The sequence below is a fragment of the Drosophila santomea genome, chromosome 3R, assembly GCF_016746245.2.
Source record: "Drosophila santomea strain STO CAGO 1482 chromosome 3R, Prin_Dsan_1.1, whole genome shotgun sequence".
Lineage (NCBI taxonomy): Eukaryota > Metazoa > Arthropoda > Insecta > Diptera > Drosophilidae > Drosophila > Drosophila santomea.
Genome location: NC_053019.2, coordinates 26,888,878 through 26,908,741, shown reverse-complemented (window position 1 = coordinate 26,908,741; position 19,864 = coordinate 26,888,878). Strand labels below are relative to the sequence as shown.

The 19,864-nt window shown below is 42.7% G+C and overlaps 1 protein-coding gene across 2 annotated transcripts in view; it reads right to left on the bottom strand.

Moving 5' to 3' along the window:
• Positions 1-19,864, bottom strand: part of LOC120453010 (protein similar) — a 64,673-nt gene that overhangs the window by 17,732 nt on the left and 27,077 nt on the right. For both annotated transcript variants that reach the window (XM_039637525.1, XM_039637524.1), the window contains exon 8: positions 897-1,627. In XM_039637525.1, the coding sequence (XP_039493459.1) occupies positions 897-1,627 (731 nt within the window). The remainder of the gene's footprint in view (positions 1-896; positions 1,628-19,864) is intronic.

Genomic DNA, 19,864 nt, shown 5'->3' with positions numbered 1-19,864 from the left:
TTAAGTACGGATGGGAATGGGAATCGGAATCCGCCCCCCCTGGTATATAGCCCTCCATATAGGCATTATATACCTGGTTGTGTGCACTTATCAGCCGAGCGAGCGAACGGAACATTGTTTACTAATGCACTTTTCGAGCGGCGGGCAGGTCGGCGGGGCGGAGGTTGTGTCTTTACAAATAAATAGTTTTATTTGCGCAAATTGCGGCCACAGATAAGCGAGCCGAAAGGCAAAAGCGACCGATCGCCAGTACGACTGACCAGCTAGCTGACTGAGTGAGTGACTTACTGAGTGCCTGACTAACTGACTGAGTAAACTGACTGACTGACTGACTGAATAACCGACTGACCAATCAAATCGTACAATGCGTCAAATCACATTAAATAGCGCGCGTCACCAAGTTGCCTATTTTTGCATAGCATTTATAAACAAGCCAACCGGAATGCATATGTATAAGTTGGCGCTGTTTTGTCGCTGAAAAGCGTTGACTTTAGCCTTGAACGCAGAGCACTGCACCTAATGCACTTCACAAAAAAAAAAAAAAAAATTTTTGTAAACTACTCAAAAGCGGTTTGTGAAATCTTTCCTGTTTTGTATTATCTTCAGCACTTATCAGCTGTTTCAATCACTCCTTCCCTAACAACCGAATTCAGATATGTAGCGCAAGGTGTGCTATGTGTAACAGAAATCTCAATCGTTTCAAATGCTGACTTACTAATACGAGATATAGTGCAGCTCTTGATAAGAGCATACTCTGATTACGTTGCATTAACTGTTTAGGTAGTATAAGTTATCGTAACTGATCAGCATTTGGGTTGAGAATAAATGATAAAAGATAAAGAGATATCCGTAACACTTCCTTGTATTCATAAAACAAAAGATGGATAGATACTTACTTGTCAGACCTCGTCCATCGTCGGCAAACAGCGAGCAGAATCCTTTACTCATATCTTGAGCTGGTTGCTGGGGATTCTGCAGTTGGGTTTGCTGTGTGATCTGCAGCTGCTGATTGCTCGAGGAGATTATGGCTGCCGTGGCGGTGGTGGTGGGCGGCAGAGTAGGCTCCACGCCAAGCGGTGACTTCTTGCAGAGGACCGATGTGGGCGGCGAGGTCAGTGGTGGAGCGGGACTCGGGCGGAGGACCGAAGCGGTCACCGACTTGGGACGCTTCTCCCCGGAACGCAGTCCGCTGCTACTGCTACTGCTACTGCTATTGCCGCTGAGCAGCTGGGCAGTGATGGTGCGTGGTCCTGGCGAGTGGTTCTCCCGCTTGATCAGCAACTCCGCCTGGAGGATCTGCTTGTAGGGATTGCTCTCGGGCAGCTGCTTTATCTGGTCAGCCGTGGAGGTTGCAGTTACTGGTGGGTTTGTTGCACTTGTTTTGGTTTCCTCTATGGCTTTCTCTGCTTGCTCGCTCTCAATTTGCAGAGGCTTAGTTTCCGGCTCTAAGGAAATGGTTGTGTTCACTGTTTCCTTGGTTTCCTCAAGGATTATTTCGGGATCTGCTGATTTTTCGGGCTCCTCTTCGGTTTCAGCTGCTTGGTGGTGGTGTTGTTGTTGTTCCTTTTGCTCACTTGCAGCCGTTTGTTGAGCAAGTGAGTATATCTCATGTTTATTCTCAAGATTACTGCAAAATGAAGAGGCACAAACGCGATTCGAATTGGGTTTAATTGAAATGCTTGTTTTCGGTAACTTATTCGCGTTGCACTCGTTTGTTACACCACGGCGAGAAAAGCGATTCGCGGGATTCGTTCGAAAGTATCTGAACAATGTATCTGAACAATGCAATGTATCTCTGTATCTCAGTATCTCAAGAGAGTATACTGCGCTCTCTTCAAGCGATCAGCTGACACATCTGCTTGCCACTCGTTCTGGGTTAGTAAATACCAATTAACTAGACTAATTAACTCTACGGGTCCCCTAACGAGCCGAATTGAGCGGGTATTTCTGTAGTAAAAACAAACCCCTTCGTTTGAGTACACGGAAAAGAATTCAATATCGTTTTTTACAAAGGTTAATATCACTTATCATTAGCTGCTTTGATAGCACTGCTCACCAATTGAGGCTCAGACTTTCGTAGATAAAGACCTTTAATATTAATATATGTTTTCGTATTTATCAGCAGTTGGTATTTCTATTTCCGTCTTTTTTTGGATTAAAATAGCAAAGATTTAGTACCGATTACTTTATTAGTCAGTTGGGCAGATCCTAGCTAAAGCCTGTTTCTAACATTCCATATCATTGTTGAGTAAATCATCAGGTTTATAAAGTGGAAAATTCCCAAAGAACTATTTTTAGTGCACCTTTATTGCAGGTAAAAGTCCGTGCGCCGTTGTGTCAAACGTGATCACCGATCATTCCTATTCAGAATTCAGAATTCAGAATTGAGAATTAGCGACTTCTGGGCGGCGGTTTCCTAGGTTTCACAACTGCCATCGGAAAATTTTCGCCCGCGCGATAAGTCACGTTTCCCCAATGCCAGACCGATTTTTGAGCATTATCAATTATCAATTATCCAAGCGAAATCAGAAACGGCGAGGCATCGTTCATACTGTTTTTGCTGTTCTCCTCGGTCGTGATAGATAGCAATGGCACTAGGTGGGTGTGTCCCAAGAACAACAGCGCCACCAGACCCAGATTGATAAGCTCCAAGCTGCTACAGGGTGTAATCAGTAATCAGTAATCCGATGGAAGGAACACAGCCAGCTAGACCCAAAATCCCGAGAGAACACGGCAACTGACGTGATGTCTTAGTAACTTTTTTTCCACCTCCTCCTGCGATAAGATACGGGCATTCGCATTCGCGCGATCGGCCGACTCAGCCTGATCTGCAGCACGACGACGACGTCTCCGTCCGTTAAACGGACTGCCTGCCTACGTTAAAAGGCCGTAAAACTGTGCATGCACGGAGTGGCTGAAAGTCAAGCGCTGGGCGCGTGAAGCCCCCGTGGGGCCCCCGTGAAACCCCCGTGGAATGCGTGCTGCGACTGATCTGGCGATAAAGGCGCCATCGCACGATAGCTATACTATAATATGTGTCTCGGCCTCGAGTGCTGGACATAATGAGGCGGAATACCACCACCAACGCCAAAACAAACAGCCGCGTATTATTTATAATTTCCAGTGGTAGTGAGTCGTAGTCGGAGCAACAACAGCAACACAGGCGAAGCAACTTTTTGGGGGCTCGTCCCTCTGGTGAAATAGTACGAAATACGTTGTTCGAGAAGTGGTTATAGGGGCAGCTCGACATTGAAGTGAAGTGAAGGGTCTTTTGTCTTCTGTCCACTGGGTGGGCAATCGAAGATCTGCGATTTGCTCGAGGATGACCAGCCCACTTTCTGGGGGCGGTAAAGGTGCTCAATGTCACACGACTTTCGGGGAGTTGCGCAATTCAACAAGAATCGATTGATTAGTGGGATTTGGTGGCATACGCCCACGGAACACACCCACCACCTAGAACTGAACTAAACCGGAAGGCACAGAGTGGACAACAGCATACGGAACCTATAGACACAGATGTACAAACGTAGTGGAAGCTGGGCTGCTGGTACACTTAAATAATTGCTTCATCTTCATTGTTGAGCTCGGCAATTGTTTGGGGCCCGTCGCATGACACGGGCCAGTCCCAACCAGTTAGAACCGACGATCGGCACCGGTGGATCTGCCCCTTTTCGTGGCGGAGGAGGCTTACATCACATTATTAATTGAAGGCCTCCAAAAATGCGCAAGTGAATACAGCTACGTACAGCTACGGTTGAAATGATAGCACCAACAATGCGCCACTCGAATTGGCGAAAGGTCATTATAAACCAGTTGAAACGAGGCTATTTTTGGCTACATTTTTGGCAGCCCATTAACATTATACTAGCTAATCTGGAGTGCTAAAAAACAATGACTGCGCTGTCCAGTAACAATCAATGGGATCTTATAACACATATTTAGTATGAGAAAAGGAATGAGCTGAATGAAAACTGGAATTTTGAGCTCAAATATTAAGCAAATGAGTCTTTGCATTACAAAATCATTATTTTTACGAGACTTTGATATATTACTGCGTTCATCAGTAATTCAATTAGTATCGTTACACCCGATTACTCATGCCATAGTTGAGGAAATAGAATTAGTTTTTAATTGCGCAAATCAAATTGCAGCAAACTGAACACCAACTAGCACAAAAATGAATAATGTTTCAGTCATTGCATACCATAGCAATCACAAAGTAATTGAAAAACAATGCTTTTGAGATTAGTTTAGGGATTTTTCATGGTTACCACTGATTACCAACTTGTGACGAAAGCGTGCTACTATTACGACCGCTGCTGTGATTGCAATGGACACTGCAAAAAACACTTCAGGCCATTTGAAGTGCCGATGGGTTGATGAAATGTTCGAGAACGACTGCAGCGACTGCTGATAAGAGATACAGATAGAAAGTGCACCCGCGATCTTTCCTCTCAACTCTTGAACCGTGCAACTCGAGTGGAAGTTGTACTAATTGTGGGACGTGGAACGTAGAACGTGTACTGCAGATGGCGAATCTTCGAGTGCTCTGATGACTTTCGAGTGCGAGACTTTCGAAGTGCGAAGTCAGCAGCGCAGCTCGATCGCCTGATGTTCTTTTGCCGCGCCCCTTTTCCACACGATTTTCGCAGATGCACAAATTAACTACCCAGGGCAACCAGACAAGCTGCAGTTGAGCAAAAGGTGAAACAAATAAATCGGAACAGTGACAGAGATAACTATTTAACCGGTTCCCGTTATGAATATCTCTATTTTTATGTAAATCAAACATCAATTGATAATTATTCACTTTTGCTGGTGGCAACTATATGTGTTTTTGAAAAGGTTTTGAGCTGAAAGCTGAGAGTAGACGATGCATCAGCTGCTGTAGTGGTCTATCGCTTGGGAGTCCTTTTGGCGAGCTTTGATGTTGCATCAAACACATTTTCTTATTGTGTAACAAATTGCGTCGAAGAACGGAAAACACAGACGTAGAGATACGAGAAATCGGCGACCATAAAAAGAGAGGAACAAAACAAGCGGACGACAACAAACACAAATTGTCTGAAAAGCGAGAGGCTGTAAATTCGCTCTCCTTTCCTTTTTGCTCCTCCTATTCTTTTTTTCCTCTTTCAATTGCAGGGCAATAACGGGTGTCCCCCTGCCGCGCCCCCTTCTTCTGCTTCTTCCTTCGCTTGAACAGCCCCCCTAAAATAGCAGTAATTGTTCGCTTTTGTGTGTGTCTGTTTGTGTGTGTGCAGTAAATTGAATGAACGAAAAGACAGTAAAACGAGATCAAAAGAGTGGAGAATTGAGAATTGTGTTTTGTGTTTACGGAGAGTTGTGTAATCGATTGCAGCAGCAAGAAATATAAATCTATTTAATTACACGCACTCTTGGTCGTAAAACACACCATTAAGATTTAATAAACAAATGCCAATGCTCAGCGAATTTATGTAATGCAAATTTGCAACTGCAATGTGGCGAACAGCGAGGCGAAGAAAGAGAGCAAAGAGAGGAATTCTTCTTTTTTTTTTCTTTTTTGGACAATGCACGCAGAATGCAATTTGTTGCAGTCGGCGTCGCAGTTGCAGCGCTGCAGCAGAGCATTTTACAGGTTAGGAACGAGTGTTGTGTAAAACTTTGTCTGTTTTATTGCATTTACTTTTTATATTCCGTATTTTTATACGATCGTTTATGAATTTTTCGGGCGCTTTTCTGCATTCCGCGTGTAACAAACATTTGCACACTTTTCTAATGAGCTTCCTATGGGTTTTGGTTATTTTTTTGGCATTTTTTATAATTTCTCTGGACCGTTTCAGATTTTAATAATCGCTCACACACACAGGCAGCGGCTGATTAAAATAGCAATTATATGTTTTTTATAATTTGCATATAGGCCCCCACTTGTGTGTGTGATTAAGTTTATTTTTGTCAACTTTTGTATTTTTTTTTTTTAGCTTGGTTTTATATTCTTGAGGCTGACTTTTTATTATTTTTATATTTTCACGAGGTTCACAGGTGTATAAAAAAACTGCAGGCTTTTTATGTAATTTATTAACTTCGCTTCTGTTGATCTTTTACCTTTTGAACTTGGTTGTTCAGCGCTTTTATTTGGCTTTTGAGTGGTTATTTTGTTATTAAATATTTACAGTTCCGTTTGGGCGTGTTTAGTTAGTATTTTCCTTTGCGTGGATTTTAAGCATTTTATTTAACTTTTTGCACTTCGACTCGACTCGACGGCAGCTGGCGAAGTAAAACAAAACGTCAATCGGCGATTGTTTTTAAGCACGGCGCGGCGATCGGAGAGGTGCGAGCGAGATAGCAACGGCGGCGGCGGCAGAGTTTAGTTAATAGTTTTTGTTTTTGTTTTTTTCCTTTTTTTGTCACTGGTGCGCCGCCTCTCTGTTTTTTCGGTTCAAGTTATAATTTTTTATATTTTTCGGGGAGCAGTGCACGGAAAAAGTGAAGTGAGCGCTGCGAAATTTGAGAGACGAATGAGTGGAAGTTCGAAAGCGATGGCTTTTTTCAAAGCGCCAGCGAAGCGACGCCAAAAATAGAGAGCGGCTCCCCAAGAGAGCAGCGCGTTCTGAGTGAAGAGAGCGCAACGCCGGCGCACTGCGTTTTGAGTGCTTTCCACTCGAAAGCACTCGTTCTGCGGCTGAATTTTGAGTGGAAAGCTGGGAGCTGAAATATTTCTCTCATATTCACCAGCGATTTATTATTGTTTTTATGCCAAACAAATCAGCTGAGCGCCGCAAAAGAAACCTCTGCCACTCAAAAGTCTCCCTTTCACCAGCAAATTAAAGAGCACACAGTTCTGCCTACCAAAATTAAGCATTAAACGTTGGACCCGCAACATCAGCTGATAGTGATGATAACGCTAAATCGAGTTCGTATTACCAGTGTCCAGGTATTTATAATGTATTTATTCATGCCCTCGCAGGCGCCTAAAAGTATGACAGAAGTCATGCACGGAAAGAAGTCCTGAATGAAAAAGTCCAAAGCGGAAATCGATGCGTGGGCCTACGGAATCAGCTTCCCACTCCACCGAACGAAAAGTCGTAAAAAGACCCCAAAAATATTCATGTTTATCAGTGGGAAACAAGAACTTATTGCTTTTTCAACTTCCTGTACAGTAACAACTCGAAGGCAGCTACCCCATGAAAGGATTGCGTTTATACAGAGGAAAATGTATTATAATTTGTTAAAAGCGATCGTAAAGCCATAAGAATTTTACAATGAACAAATACAACCAACATGGCGGATGAGCGATATTTCCTTTTTCAGCAATGTGACCATGCAGTTGAAAGTGTGGTACAATTTAGGCTATTTTAGTCGAAAGATCCTGTAATAACAAAGAAACTGGGAACTTTTTGCACCAACGAGTTATTTTTCTCAGTATTTCTTGGTCATAATCCAATATTTCACAAATATGAGCTGGCATTGCCCAAGTCGACGTTCGCTAATTTCGCCATAAAACTAAAGCCATTGCGTGATAGGCATAAAAAAGGACACACGAAACCCCCCACACACACAAGCACACACACACATTCAGAGAGAGAAGGATAAATAATAGGCCTGGCAGAACGAAACTCGAGCGAAAGAGAGAGCTGACGAGTGAAAGAGACGCAGCAGGAGCAAAGTATTTGCAGAAATTTACGATTTGCCTTGAAAACGAAATAAAGCGTTTAAATGTGTAGGTGCGTGAGTGGCGTAAGTGTGCGTTAGCGCGTGAGTGTGTGTGTGAGGGTATATCGGCTTTAGTGGTATTTGCCTTCTCACTTCTCGAGTGCATCAAATTTACACAACTCGCTGATGAAATCTCGTGAGCCTCTTCGTTAAAAGCTCACTTAAACGTGAATTTTTGGAGGGGGAAAGGTGTACGAAAGTGGGCGGTTGAAAGGTGATTCCGCCTCCCACACGACCCTCAAAAATGTCAGAATATCCCCAGAAATGTGTTGCCCAAACCAGAGCAAACAGAATCAATAGAGAGGAGAAAAGAACATGGCAAACACCATATTAAAGTCGGAATGAAGGCAAATAAATTCGAAATGTTTATGCAGTTTTTGCTGCCGAGGAGGACAGAAATAAATTCAAATTAAATTCGGGCCAAACATTTTTCCCACCAAGGCGAACCATAAATAATTGGAGGCAGAAAAACTCAGACAAAGATACATTAAGCAACAAATTATTGTCCATTGCAAACTTTGCTCAATCAAAATCATGACAAAATAAACCCTCTTTTAAATATAATATCGAATGTGACATAAAAATCCAAATATATTTGTAATATTAAGATTGTTACTTAACTTTCGAGTTTTGCCAATTAAAAATGAATTTAAAGTCTATGATAAACCAATAACAACTCTCTTTGCGTCTGATAGACATAATATTACCACAGTAAACTGGATTCTGACCTGATGCCTTCAATTTCCATGCCCATTCAATCCATTAGCGACCCTTTAATGAATCGATTATTATTTATCTTGTTGACTGGACAAGATCGAGCAGTTATCACCTTGTCAGTGGCAACATTTTCCGCATCTTTGATGCGAATTTTTCGCGAGCCATGAACAGTGGAAATTGTTTTAAAAATAAACGCAAAGTGTGCCAAAACCAAACAAAACGAGCCACGAGGAAGGCGAGCCAGTAAATGCCGGACGAAAAAGACATATTTTGGCTGGCTGGAAAGGAATTTTCACCCCTTTTGAGTTTATTTTTGGATGCTGCATTGGCGTCTGTGTTGGACTTTTGGACGGAAAGGGGAGGAATTGAAGGGAAATGGGACTAAATGCCGCCGCAGACAAGCTGAAGCGTTCTGCAATTCACTTGGCCACAATACAAATCAACTGTCGGACTTCAATCACATTAAAAGCACGCCAGCAAAGCCAGGAACTCCGGAATATATGACCCAAATAAATCAGGCGTCCAGATAAACCAGTCTACACTCTATATACTCTATATACTCCACATAGCAAATGCAATCCCACTGTCAGATCACAAAGTGCTGCATCATAGCCGGTCGCCTTAGGGAATGACAAGCCCCCAGAAGTCGATTCGACTGGAAGTTGGCCGTAAGCATTGTAGTCGTCGCATGATGACTCAAGACCATGACACGGGGATTGGTCGAAATCGGTTTGGGGGGAAACCTTATCTCCGCGGAATTCGACCGCAAAAAAAAATACTTCAGTTCTTCAAATCGTAGCTGACGTATCGGGTTGGATTTTTATATGCGACTTTATGGGGGAGGAACGGGGAAAGCCTTTACGTAATATTTTTATTCAATATACAAAACACGCAGATCAATTAAAGCTGTTGCAATCAGCAATTGTGAGTTTAGCATTTGGTTGCCAGGGGAAAAATTGGCTGTCTGATTGAAATGAGAATTGTATTGAAGCAAAGTTATTCATCTTCTAATAAAATAACCATTGTATTGAAGTAGAGTAATTCATCTTCTAATAAAATAACCGTTGTATTGAAGCAAACTTATGAGTCTTCTAATAAAATTTATTTCATTACCACTTCTAAAAACCCGTAGTGAATGAAGTACATTCATATGTCGAAATAATTTCAGAAAGTAATTAAACAGAAAGCAAATTGACTTATGTGCGCAGATAGCAATTGCACATCTGCCCACATGGATTCTAGCCAGATCCACATCGAAAACCCTGACCATATCGAGAGCACTGCCTCTAGACTCGAGTGAGTAAATCATTTGCGCAGTTGCAAATCGCTAAAAATGCCCCCAAATCCCCCGATGCCCCAACTTTTTACATGCATCACAGGCATCTGGAGAATTATTTCATAAGTTCCGCCGACAGTTGCAGCCCAATGTTTCTGTTTCTGTTGCCTTACTCAGCTGCCACGTAATTCTGGCCGCAATTTGCGAAACGAGCTCAATAGACGTCGAACTCGTGAAATCGAAAGGGGCGACGCCGTTTCACTCACGTTGCTGCTACTGGATTTGCAGACACATATGTTAGATGGGCACAGCAGGGGTTAAATTATTAGCATAGACTACATTTCAGATACAAATCAAAAGAAGTGAAATAGCTTCTGATAGCAGTTCTTAATATTTACATATAGTGAACCAACAAGCAGAACTATCTATATCTTCAAGACACTCTTTAAGGTATCTATATCTTCAAGCTACTGTATCCATAGCTTAAGTGATTAGAAGATTGTTGTTTCTGGCTCTATTCAAGTAACCACAGGTGTGGCTAGCTACTCACGGGGCAGCAGGTGCAGACGTTGTTTTGGAATTCCGTGGAAATGCCCCCAGCCGATTGTGGGTCTTGGTCTGAGGCCAGTCTGGTTATGGTGTTTTCAAATCTGGCATACGTGCCGAGCCGAGCCGAGCAGCATGAACTCCAACTACTCGAAAGCCCACTCAAAGCGGAGCGAGTGAGTCAAAGAGTCGTGTCTTCCGGAGATCGAGAGTTGGGATCGGATGTTTATGGGCTTTACGGGGTGCTCAGATCCACAAGGGAGCGGGCACTACTGTGTTACCGCTCGAAAAAGTGCAAAAAATGAGCAGGCAGAAGCGAATGTGTGCCGCCGTCTGTGTTTCTCCGTTTGTGTGCCGGCCGGCATCTGGTGGAACTGGTTTCTTCTTTCTTTCCACGGGCGGCTCTCCTCCAAGCACTTTGCGAAAATAATGAAAACAAAAAGTCGGCGAAAGATTTGGCAATGCACAGAGACAACGGGGAACATATGATAAGGCGGACACGTTAATGGGGAGTGATGTGGAGGAAAACGAGAAACCAAACCGAGCATCAAATCAAGTTTTGTGTGCAAGTTAGGCCCGAAAAAAAGAACAAGACAAAAACAATGCGCAATGACGAGGCATTCACACAAAAAGAAAAACGTAAATGAGGAATGCGAATGAGGAATGGGAATGAAAGGGGCAAGTTCTCCAGATAATTCGGGCGTTTTCTTCCTATATCCTCCCTTTTTTTCTACCTACTCAAACAGCTACTGTGTGTCGTGTTCCGCTTCAATCGACGATGCGAAAAATCCGACCTGATACACATACACGATCAGCCGGATAGGTTCCAAATGTTTGGGCAAACCGGTGTTTGAATGGCTGTGAAGTGGATAGTGGATAGGAGAGACACTAAGACAAACTGGTTTACAGTTTCATTGCAGATTCGAAAGAAAGCTGCCTTTAAACTTAATACATGCTATAACTATGGCAGTTATCAATACATACTTAACAAATGAATCCAGCGGATATTGCCAAATTTAATCAATTTCCACAGTGCGCATGAAACTGCCATTAATGGGTTGCTGAATGCTTTATAAATGGGCCATAAGTTGACCAGAAGCTAATTGCGGATTGGGCTGCACAGATAAGATTATCGAAGCTGACGCAAATCGATCGTAAAGCCTCGTGGGGTAGGGCATTGGATAATCCGCGATTTACGAGCAACCGAATCAACAGCGAATCAAAGGCCAAATCCTGGTGGTAGGACAATATTGATTTATCCTTCTGTGACAGGCTATGGATTTTATGTTTTTTGCAGCACTCAGGACGAAGGACATGGCACAACACGCCACTCAAGTGTTGACAACTGTCGGAGGGAAAACTGCGTGGATTTTGAGGAGGAGAAGGAGGAGACAGCTGGCTATTATATATCACACTTTTTGTGTGCTCTCGGCCAACAGAGGCCGAAAAGTCCACCACGTCCTGCTGCCCCATAAATGTATCTGTTTCCTCGGTATCTGTATCCGTATCTGTATCTGTATGTTTATCTAAGCGCCGCGGTATGAAGCCAACAAAAGGTACAAAAAGGCAAAAGATGGAGCAAAAGTGAGCGGGGGGATTCACCGACTCGCGAACAGGAAAGCGGATGAGTTATAGTCGAGATACAGATACGCCGATAATGATGGATGTTTGAGGGAAGAGTGGGAACTCAAATAAACAATTATCATCTGTTGTTAAAAAAGTGGCAACACTTTCAACGTAAGTTTAGTATGGGTTTGTGTACACAGAAAACAAAGCGTAATGCCAAATGAAATTTATTTACTTTATAAACATAAGGGTAGTGCCACAGTAGTCACTATTTTCTTTCTCTGTAGCCTACGGATGATCAAAGATGAAGATGCTATCGCCATCGAATAATTGCGAAAATTATAAAATTTGTGTCACGTTTAGACGCTTTTCTGCCACCGAATGCTTGTCATGTGTTTTTGGTTTAGCTCTTGATTTTTTTGCCCCCCGCTTTAATTTCAACAAATTAGCGACATAATGAAACGCTTAATTAAAATAACAAGCCAGCGCAACAAAAAGCGAGAATGATACCAGACAGCCGACACGCAAGTAACAACAAAACAATAATAATAATAAGTTAAAACAACATTTATTCTAAACAATTTGGCGTGGCATGATTGATGGCTGGCATGCCGGAGATGATGGCGATGGCGATGATGATGATGATGATGAGTACTTCAATACAGCGAAACGCTAATAAAAAGGCCAAAAGCGCCGCAATTGAATGTCGACGGCGGTCGGGAAATTGGCTTCAAAACGAAGTCATCAAAGGAAAAGCCATTTTCCCATTTGCCCATTTTCATTCGCTCACTCATTTATTCATTCGGTTAGTTAGCCAGTCAGCCAAAGACTGGGACCCACATTGATTGCTCCCCTTCCGGTGGGCGGTCATTTTTTGGGGCGTTCGGTCACGAATTAATATTAAACTTGGTCTGCTGTCCAAACAATGTCTGGCCAAAATAATAAAAGAGCCCACTAATAATGACCAAATGGCACGCGATGGTCGAAAGTGCACACAATCGGATTGGGAGTGGTTGTGATCAGCTGTTTATAAGTCCGAGAAACTTTAACTTGTCAAACTACGAAAATATTAAATTTTTAAAACAAAAAACTCCCCATTTTTTCATAAAACTCCTAACAACTCCTGATAACCCAAAATTCGCAGATGTCCTGCTGATTTATGCACGTCATTATGTGGGACAAATATAAATCTAGTTTGGGTCAAGGAAAATTAATAAACTTGCTCGCAAATTGATAAGAAGACAACGGCCTTAAAAAAAGGGACAATGGGCAAAATAAAAAAAATAAAACGGGAAGGAAAGGAAAACAAATAAAAGAGGGTCCTGCAGGATGTAGGATATACAGCCGAGGCGTGGCATCCATCAAAAGTCACTCAGGAACATGTGTATCAGATGCTCCAGCCTCTTCCATCGCTCTTCCACCATTCGGATTCTCTTTCTCTGGCTTTTCACTAGCTGGGAAATGGAATAAACCCACGTGCCTCGCTTTTTCCCCACGACTCCCGCCAGCATTTTCATCGTTCTGCATGTGACCAGAATTGTATTCTACGTTTTTTTTTTCATTTCGGCTATTTTGGAAATTCTCATGCCACGCGCTGTTTTCGATGCCTCCCACTTCTATTTTCATTCCGATTCCGCGCTGCACGGCAACAAATTTTCCGAATGGCTCGCTATCCCAAATAATAAACTGTAAACTCAACAAAGCTTTTTAAATGGTCAATATATATATCTCAAATAAATATAGTCGCTGTGTATGCATTTTGCATATGTTAATATCATGATTTCGATCTGATTTTTCTCTGTGTGAGCACACGCTGGCCGCATGAAAACGAAAGTGAAAATGAAAATGGCTTTCGGCATCGACAAGACCGCGAAGCATTCGAATCAATCTAGACACGGCGACAAAATTCATGTGACTCGCGTTTAGCTAGCGCTAATTGTTACTCGCAGCTGCGATACCCTGTAAAAAGAAAAGCTTGATAATGTCTAAGAAAAAAGTAGCAGGCTAATGAAAATCTGTTTTGTTGGGCAAGTAGCTAAAGTCGCAGCTAAGATTCACTTTCTATTTCAAGGTTTTTGTATTTATTTAGTTCTAATGCCACATAAACCTTTTAGAAGCATTTCAATAATCTCCAAATATTTAAGGTAACCCATTCAATTGCGAATAGACCTCACACAACCCATTACACTTGATTCGCCCGTGGCTTTTTCTAAACAATTTTTTATTGAATTAAGAGAAGCAGAGCGGAATGGGATGGAGAAAAGTGAAATTGTGACAAAAAACAAGAGGCTGGCGATTATTAAAATAATATTAGATTTAAAGCGAATTGCGTGGGATGCCACCAGCCCCATTCCCCGCACTTCGGGTCACATGTTGCAAGTGGAGCAAGAAGCAGCAGCCAGCCAAATAAATAAAAGAATTAATGGAAGAGTGAAAAAAAAGAGGAGAGTCCAACGATTTATGCGTTCCTCTGATCCGATTATAGTCAAGCGGTTTGTCGCCCGATGTCGAGCACGGCAAATTATCATTAATATAGATGCTAGATCGCCGGAATTTGTTTATCTAGCTCGCTGTAAGATCTTAGCACATTAATATCAACAATTTCAGGCCTTGGCATTGCTCCAGCTCACGTAGACCAGAAAGGGGAGGGGCGGGGAACTGACCTTCCATCGGCGGGGGGAAAGGATATGTATTTCGAGAACTATCCGTGTCGTCATAGTTATGTTCTTAGACTTTGCTGAATTACGTGTGTCTAAATATATGCAGAATAAAGCAACAAATTTAATTCAACAATGTCATTGAGGATTAGCAGAACATAGTGGAACTTTTCTTGAATCAAACATTTATAGCTTCAAGTTAACAAACTAATATACTAACCGAACATTAATCTGCTTTCCTTGCTTACATCTTCAGCACAATTGTAAAAATGTTTTGCAATCTACTGCCTCCTGTTTTTGTGAACCCCACTTTTCCCAGAACTCTTTCATTTCTCTGTTTATCGAGCCGCTGTTTGTCTTCTTTATTGTCTTCGACAGCGGCTTGTGTCAACTTTGGACCCGAAAGTTCTTTAGTTTTATGCGTAGTTGGCGTGTTTTCCTCACTTCCCATTGACTTTTGTCTGCTTTTCGGGGGCCGACGCCTTGACGCCCTCAAATGCTGCCGAAAAACATTTCCACTCTGATAACTCGGCTCTGTCTCTCCGGGTCCCATCCCCTGCCCCTCCACTTGCGTAATTTGCAATTACGATGGGAAACTTTTCCCACCCCCTCCGGCTTTTCCACCCACCCCACTTCTGTTTTGGAGGCCCAGAGCACTCGAATATTTGCCAGCCGTTTGCGCCCCAAATTATGCAATGCCAAATGTTTGAGCCCGATAAGATGCTTGTCTCTCTTTCCCACTTCCTTTTTATCTCTTTTTTTATCATCTTTTTTTTTGTGTTCCTAAAAAGACTTTCGCCTCTGAAAACTCAGAAATAAAATCTTTTATATTTTAAAATTTAAAAGTGATGTCGATATTGCCTATCGCTTTGATTGATATTTATCGATACCTAACATTTTTTTTACAGTTCTTAAAGACAATGAATTTTTTTGTAAGCGCAAGGAAAACGCAAAATTTGCATTAAAAGGTGTGATAGAAGGAACTCCCCCAAAGAAAACCCTCAGCCCCACATTTATCTTTCCTCCTTTTATCGCTGAAAACAGCAGTGGAAAGAACAAAGCAAAAGTCTGGCACAAAAAGGAGGCGCCACCACCTGGAGACAATTTACCAGATAGCCGTATTGCCTGCAATCGCTCTTCACATTTCGTATAACGGTACACGTGCCGCCCCCGCCCCAAATCTCACACCTCCCACATTCTCCGCTCAGCTGTTTTCTGATTTCTCTGGTGCAAGCAGGAACTTGTTACCCACGCCCCGGGCAGCGAAAATAAAGCAGTGGGTGCAAAATGGGGGGAGGGGGGGAGTGGACGGTATCGGGAATATGTAGCCAGCTCCAGTTCACTCCAATGCGGCCTACTTTTAGGCTCGGAAAGAGAGCGAAAGAGAGGCTCTCTTTAACGGCACAAATCGCTCTTGAGCATGCGGCCTACGAGGGACCTTGAACTCGAATTTCCTTTTTTTTCCAGAAGCACTCGGCTTTCACTTTCGCTTTTGCCGCGTTATGTAATCCCCCGGGGAGAGCGAGCGAGAGCATAACAGAGAGAGAGGGAGAGAGAGCGCAGCGTTTAGGCTCGTGCAATGGCATGGAAAATGAGCAGAACTTTCACTTTCACCAGTCAACGACACTCACAGAGGGAGAGAAAAAAGAATGTGAAGAAAGTGAGAACGTTTGGGGTAGAGAAAAAAAATAAAAGGCAAACACAAATGCGACGCAAAAATATTTGCAGGAACAACAAAACATATGATGATGTTGTTCCTATTGCTTCGCCGATTTTCCCCCTTGTTTTTCCTGTTAAATCGAAGAGCCATAAAAAAACAAAAAGCTCAGCGAACAAACAAATAAATTTTGTAATAGGCGGCGAGAAGGTGAAATTGATTTGCCTTTTGCTCGTGCTTTTTATTGTCCGACAAATGTCAGGGCTGGCCCCCAAAAAAGTATGCTAGGTAATTGTCACATCATTGCCGATGGATGGAGGGGGTGTGTTTAGTGGGAGGGGGGTGGTTGGTCCTCCTGGTACATCATTGCCCAAATCGCACGGCACGTGTATTTATAGCTGTGTGTTGGAGGGATTTTCCTGACCCCGAATAGCGCCTAAAAATAATACCCGAAAATAATGTGTAGTAATAACGAAACAGTGAACCCCATCTAGGTATTCAAAGCACTTGTTTCAATAATAATATTTCTACAAGCAATTTCCTATAAATTGTTAAATCAAGTTCTCTTATTTTTTATTTGCCGTGTAAAAGGAAAAATGCGTAAAACAAAGTATTAAATCCACCAGAATTATGCGGCTGCGAAGGGTCTACGCTGAAAAAGCAAATGGGGCGGATGAATAATGCCGATGTTTATGGCCCGACTCCGCTGTCTGGGCCAACTTTAAAATTATGGCTAAGAAAAATACATTTCGTGAGCTAAATTACGCAATTTGCTGGCCGAAGGACGAAGGACAAAACGGCCTGTCGGAGACAGGTGGAAGCGGAAATAAACAGGTAAGCAAACGCACACACACACACAGAGGAGACACGCGTTCAGTTCGTTGACTTCCGCCTGGGAGGAAAATCGGAAACCCCACAAGATTGGCCACCCGAAAAAAAAGAGCGAAAGCCCCCACCCTTTCTCGCCCGTCTTTGTTCCCGCAGCTTTCTCCACTTTTGCCCACCTTTCACGAGCCATTCGCATTTCTCCGCTAAGTGTCAATTACATTGACGTTTATTCAAATATGCAACGCACGGCCAGGAAAACTCGACATTAGTAAGGAAACCAGTAAGGACGAACAGGAAAATAATTCCACTGCGTATCAAGCACTCTAAAAAGGGAGCGAGAAAGTAGTAGAAAGCAGGAAAATCCCCGAGTGCGTGTGCCCCCCTCACTCCGGCGGAAAAGTCACCTCTTTGCGTGTGAAAAAGTCTTCAAGTTGGCAACATTTTGTGATTTCGGGCGGATTTATCGGGTTTTATTGTGCGTATCACACAGGCCTTGCCTTGGCATTTGCCGCAGATATATGTTAATATGGTAATCCGGCACTTTCCCCCGCTCCTTACCTAAGCCCAAACCCAATTCACAACGGGCCAAAAACGAGAGCACTCCATCAACTTTTAAAGCCTGCTCTTAAAGCAGCTTCCCATCAAATTATGAACTGCCTCGAGAACGAAAAACGAAGGCCATCAAAGTGGGCTTACAATAGATGTGAAAGTTGGATACCACTTGGATACGTGTAAGCCATAACTTTGCTGAAAGGCCAGGATCTTACTTAGAATGAATATTGTATCGATTATTACTTTGTAAAATTTATTATATATTATTCATTCATATTCATATGCAAATATATTTTCAGAAGTTATTCTCTAAGCCTTCGTGCTCTCAGTGTATTAGCCAAACGATTGCTTCGCAATTCGATAACGCTGAAGATCCATTTTTGATGCTGGCAAATTTACAACGTTTACGTTCCGTTTGTCCGAAAGAGCTTGGCTTTTCCAGCGGAAATTTTATGCGCAGCATAAAAACGTTTTCATGTGCAATCAAACCCAACTCTTCGCCGGGGAAATGGGAGTCAAATAAATGAGGAGAGTGCTCAAGATGCTGTCCTATCTGCGGCAGCAACAAGCCAATCAAAATGCAATTTCCACTCGTGCACAGGACATAATTTAACGACACACATGTGGAGCTGTAACAAGCTTTTCATCCGCTTTTCCCCTGCATTTCCCCCAGTTTTTCCCGGCATTCCCACGCTTTCCGCGCCGTTTACATCAAGGTACAAATAATAAATATGCAAACAAGTTGATTCAACGGGCTCAGCTGCGACTATGAATTTGTCATTTTGTTGCCGCATCAGCGGAATGATGAAAATATTTATACAAATAATGGGCGACACTCGTTGCGTATACGCAATGTTGACGCTGATGGGGTCACAACACACAGGCCGGATATAAAGATTGAGATAAAGGTAAGGAGCCAGCGACTTCATCAAAACAGAATCAGCTGCAAGGCGGCGCGATAAGCAAACAATTGCCCAAGGATAGGAAAAACTCATCCATAAACTCACTTTTCCGTTTCGCCTTGCCAAATTAAATTCCTCAAGTAGAGACAAAAATTCCCTACATCAACGTCAAGTGGTTGAAAATTCGCTTTTCCCCTTCTCTCTCTCTGCTCTTTACCTTCACATTTTGTTGAGCTTCCACGTGTGTGAAATGCTTACCCCCCACCAGCTGGATTTTCCGAGCATCCCCCGAGTATTTGCAACTTAAAGTGCTGCCCCATTCGCAGTTAATTATCCTGACGTCAGAGCGGCCACTTTAGTTGGGCCGGAAATCAACAAACATTTCCGCTCAAATTTTGTGGATTGCAGGCTAAAAGGATAACAGGGGCAACATTAGCATAATAAATTGGGCCAGCGTGGTTTATCGAAAGCGAGTGAATAACTTCATCGCTCAGCCGCATTAATAACGCGGCTTTAATAAGGACTTGCCCAAGGACTCCACGATCGAACTGCTGCCGACTACGTGACCAGATAACTAAGCCTTATCGGTGCGGGAAAAGCGGAGGAAAATTTACAAGGCACGTTATTCTTCATTCTGGGATACAGGGAAAATATTAAGTAACTAGAACTATAGTTGTTGCTAGCCTTAAAAAAAAAACTTTTAAGAGGTGAGTTAAAGTATTTAACAGAATATTTGCAGTCAGGAATTCCGATGGATTTATTCAAAAAAAAAAAAACTTTGTAGATGTTGTCACTAGTAGTTAGTTGAGTTTTCCCACTGTGTATTTATTTTCTTGGCCACCAGGGATAGTTCGCCCACTCCCCATATCCATGGGCCATTGTAACAGCCTTTTGGTAATTGTGCGGCCATAAATCTCTACTTTGGCTTACTGCACTGGCTGCGGGGCAATTTAACGCCTGTCCGGGTGTTGCTGCCAAATACCTTTCCATTAAAGAGACACCGGAGTCAGGATGGGAATATGGATGTGCAGGTGCGGATTGAGTGGAACATCGATCCGAGGCAATTAAGGTCAACGGGAAGGAACAAAAAGAACAACTCCGAAACTGCCTTCAACTTTTTCAATTAGCCAGGTGACCGAAGTTATCGCTCGAAAGAAATCAAAAGCAAAATCAAAATTACGACCACGCAAACATCAAACCCAAAAGGGAGGTAAAAGGAAAGAAAAAAAGAAAAACTTTCGGATGGGGTAACATAAACTTAGGAACTTAGGAGAACCCTTTATTCGAAAAGGAGAAACCCGTCAATAATCCCGATTAGAGCATGTGTATATGAAATATTTATGCTGTGGTCTGCAAATGGAATTTCTCTGTGAAAAGGTCGCCCATCAGGACATGAATAATGGATGGGCAGTACAAAGGAAGCTCAGTCTTTAATTCTCTTTAAAGTCAGCTGGCCATCTTTCAGTTCATT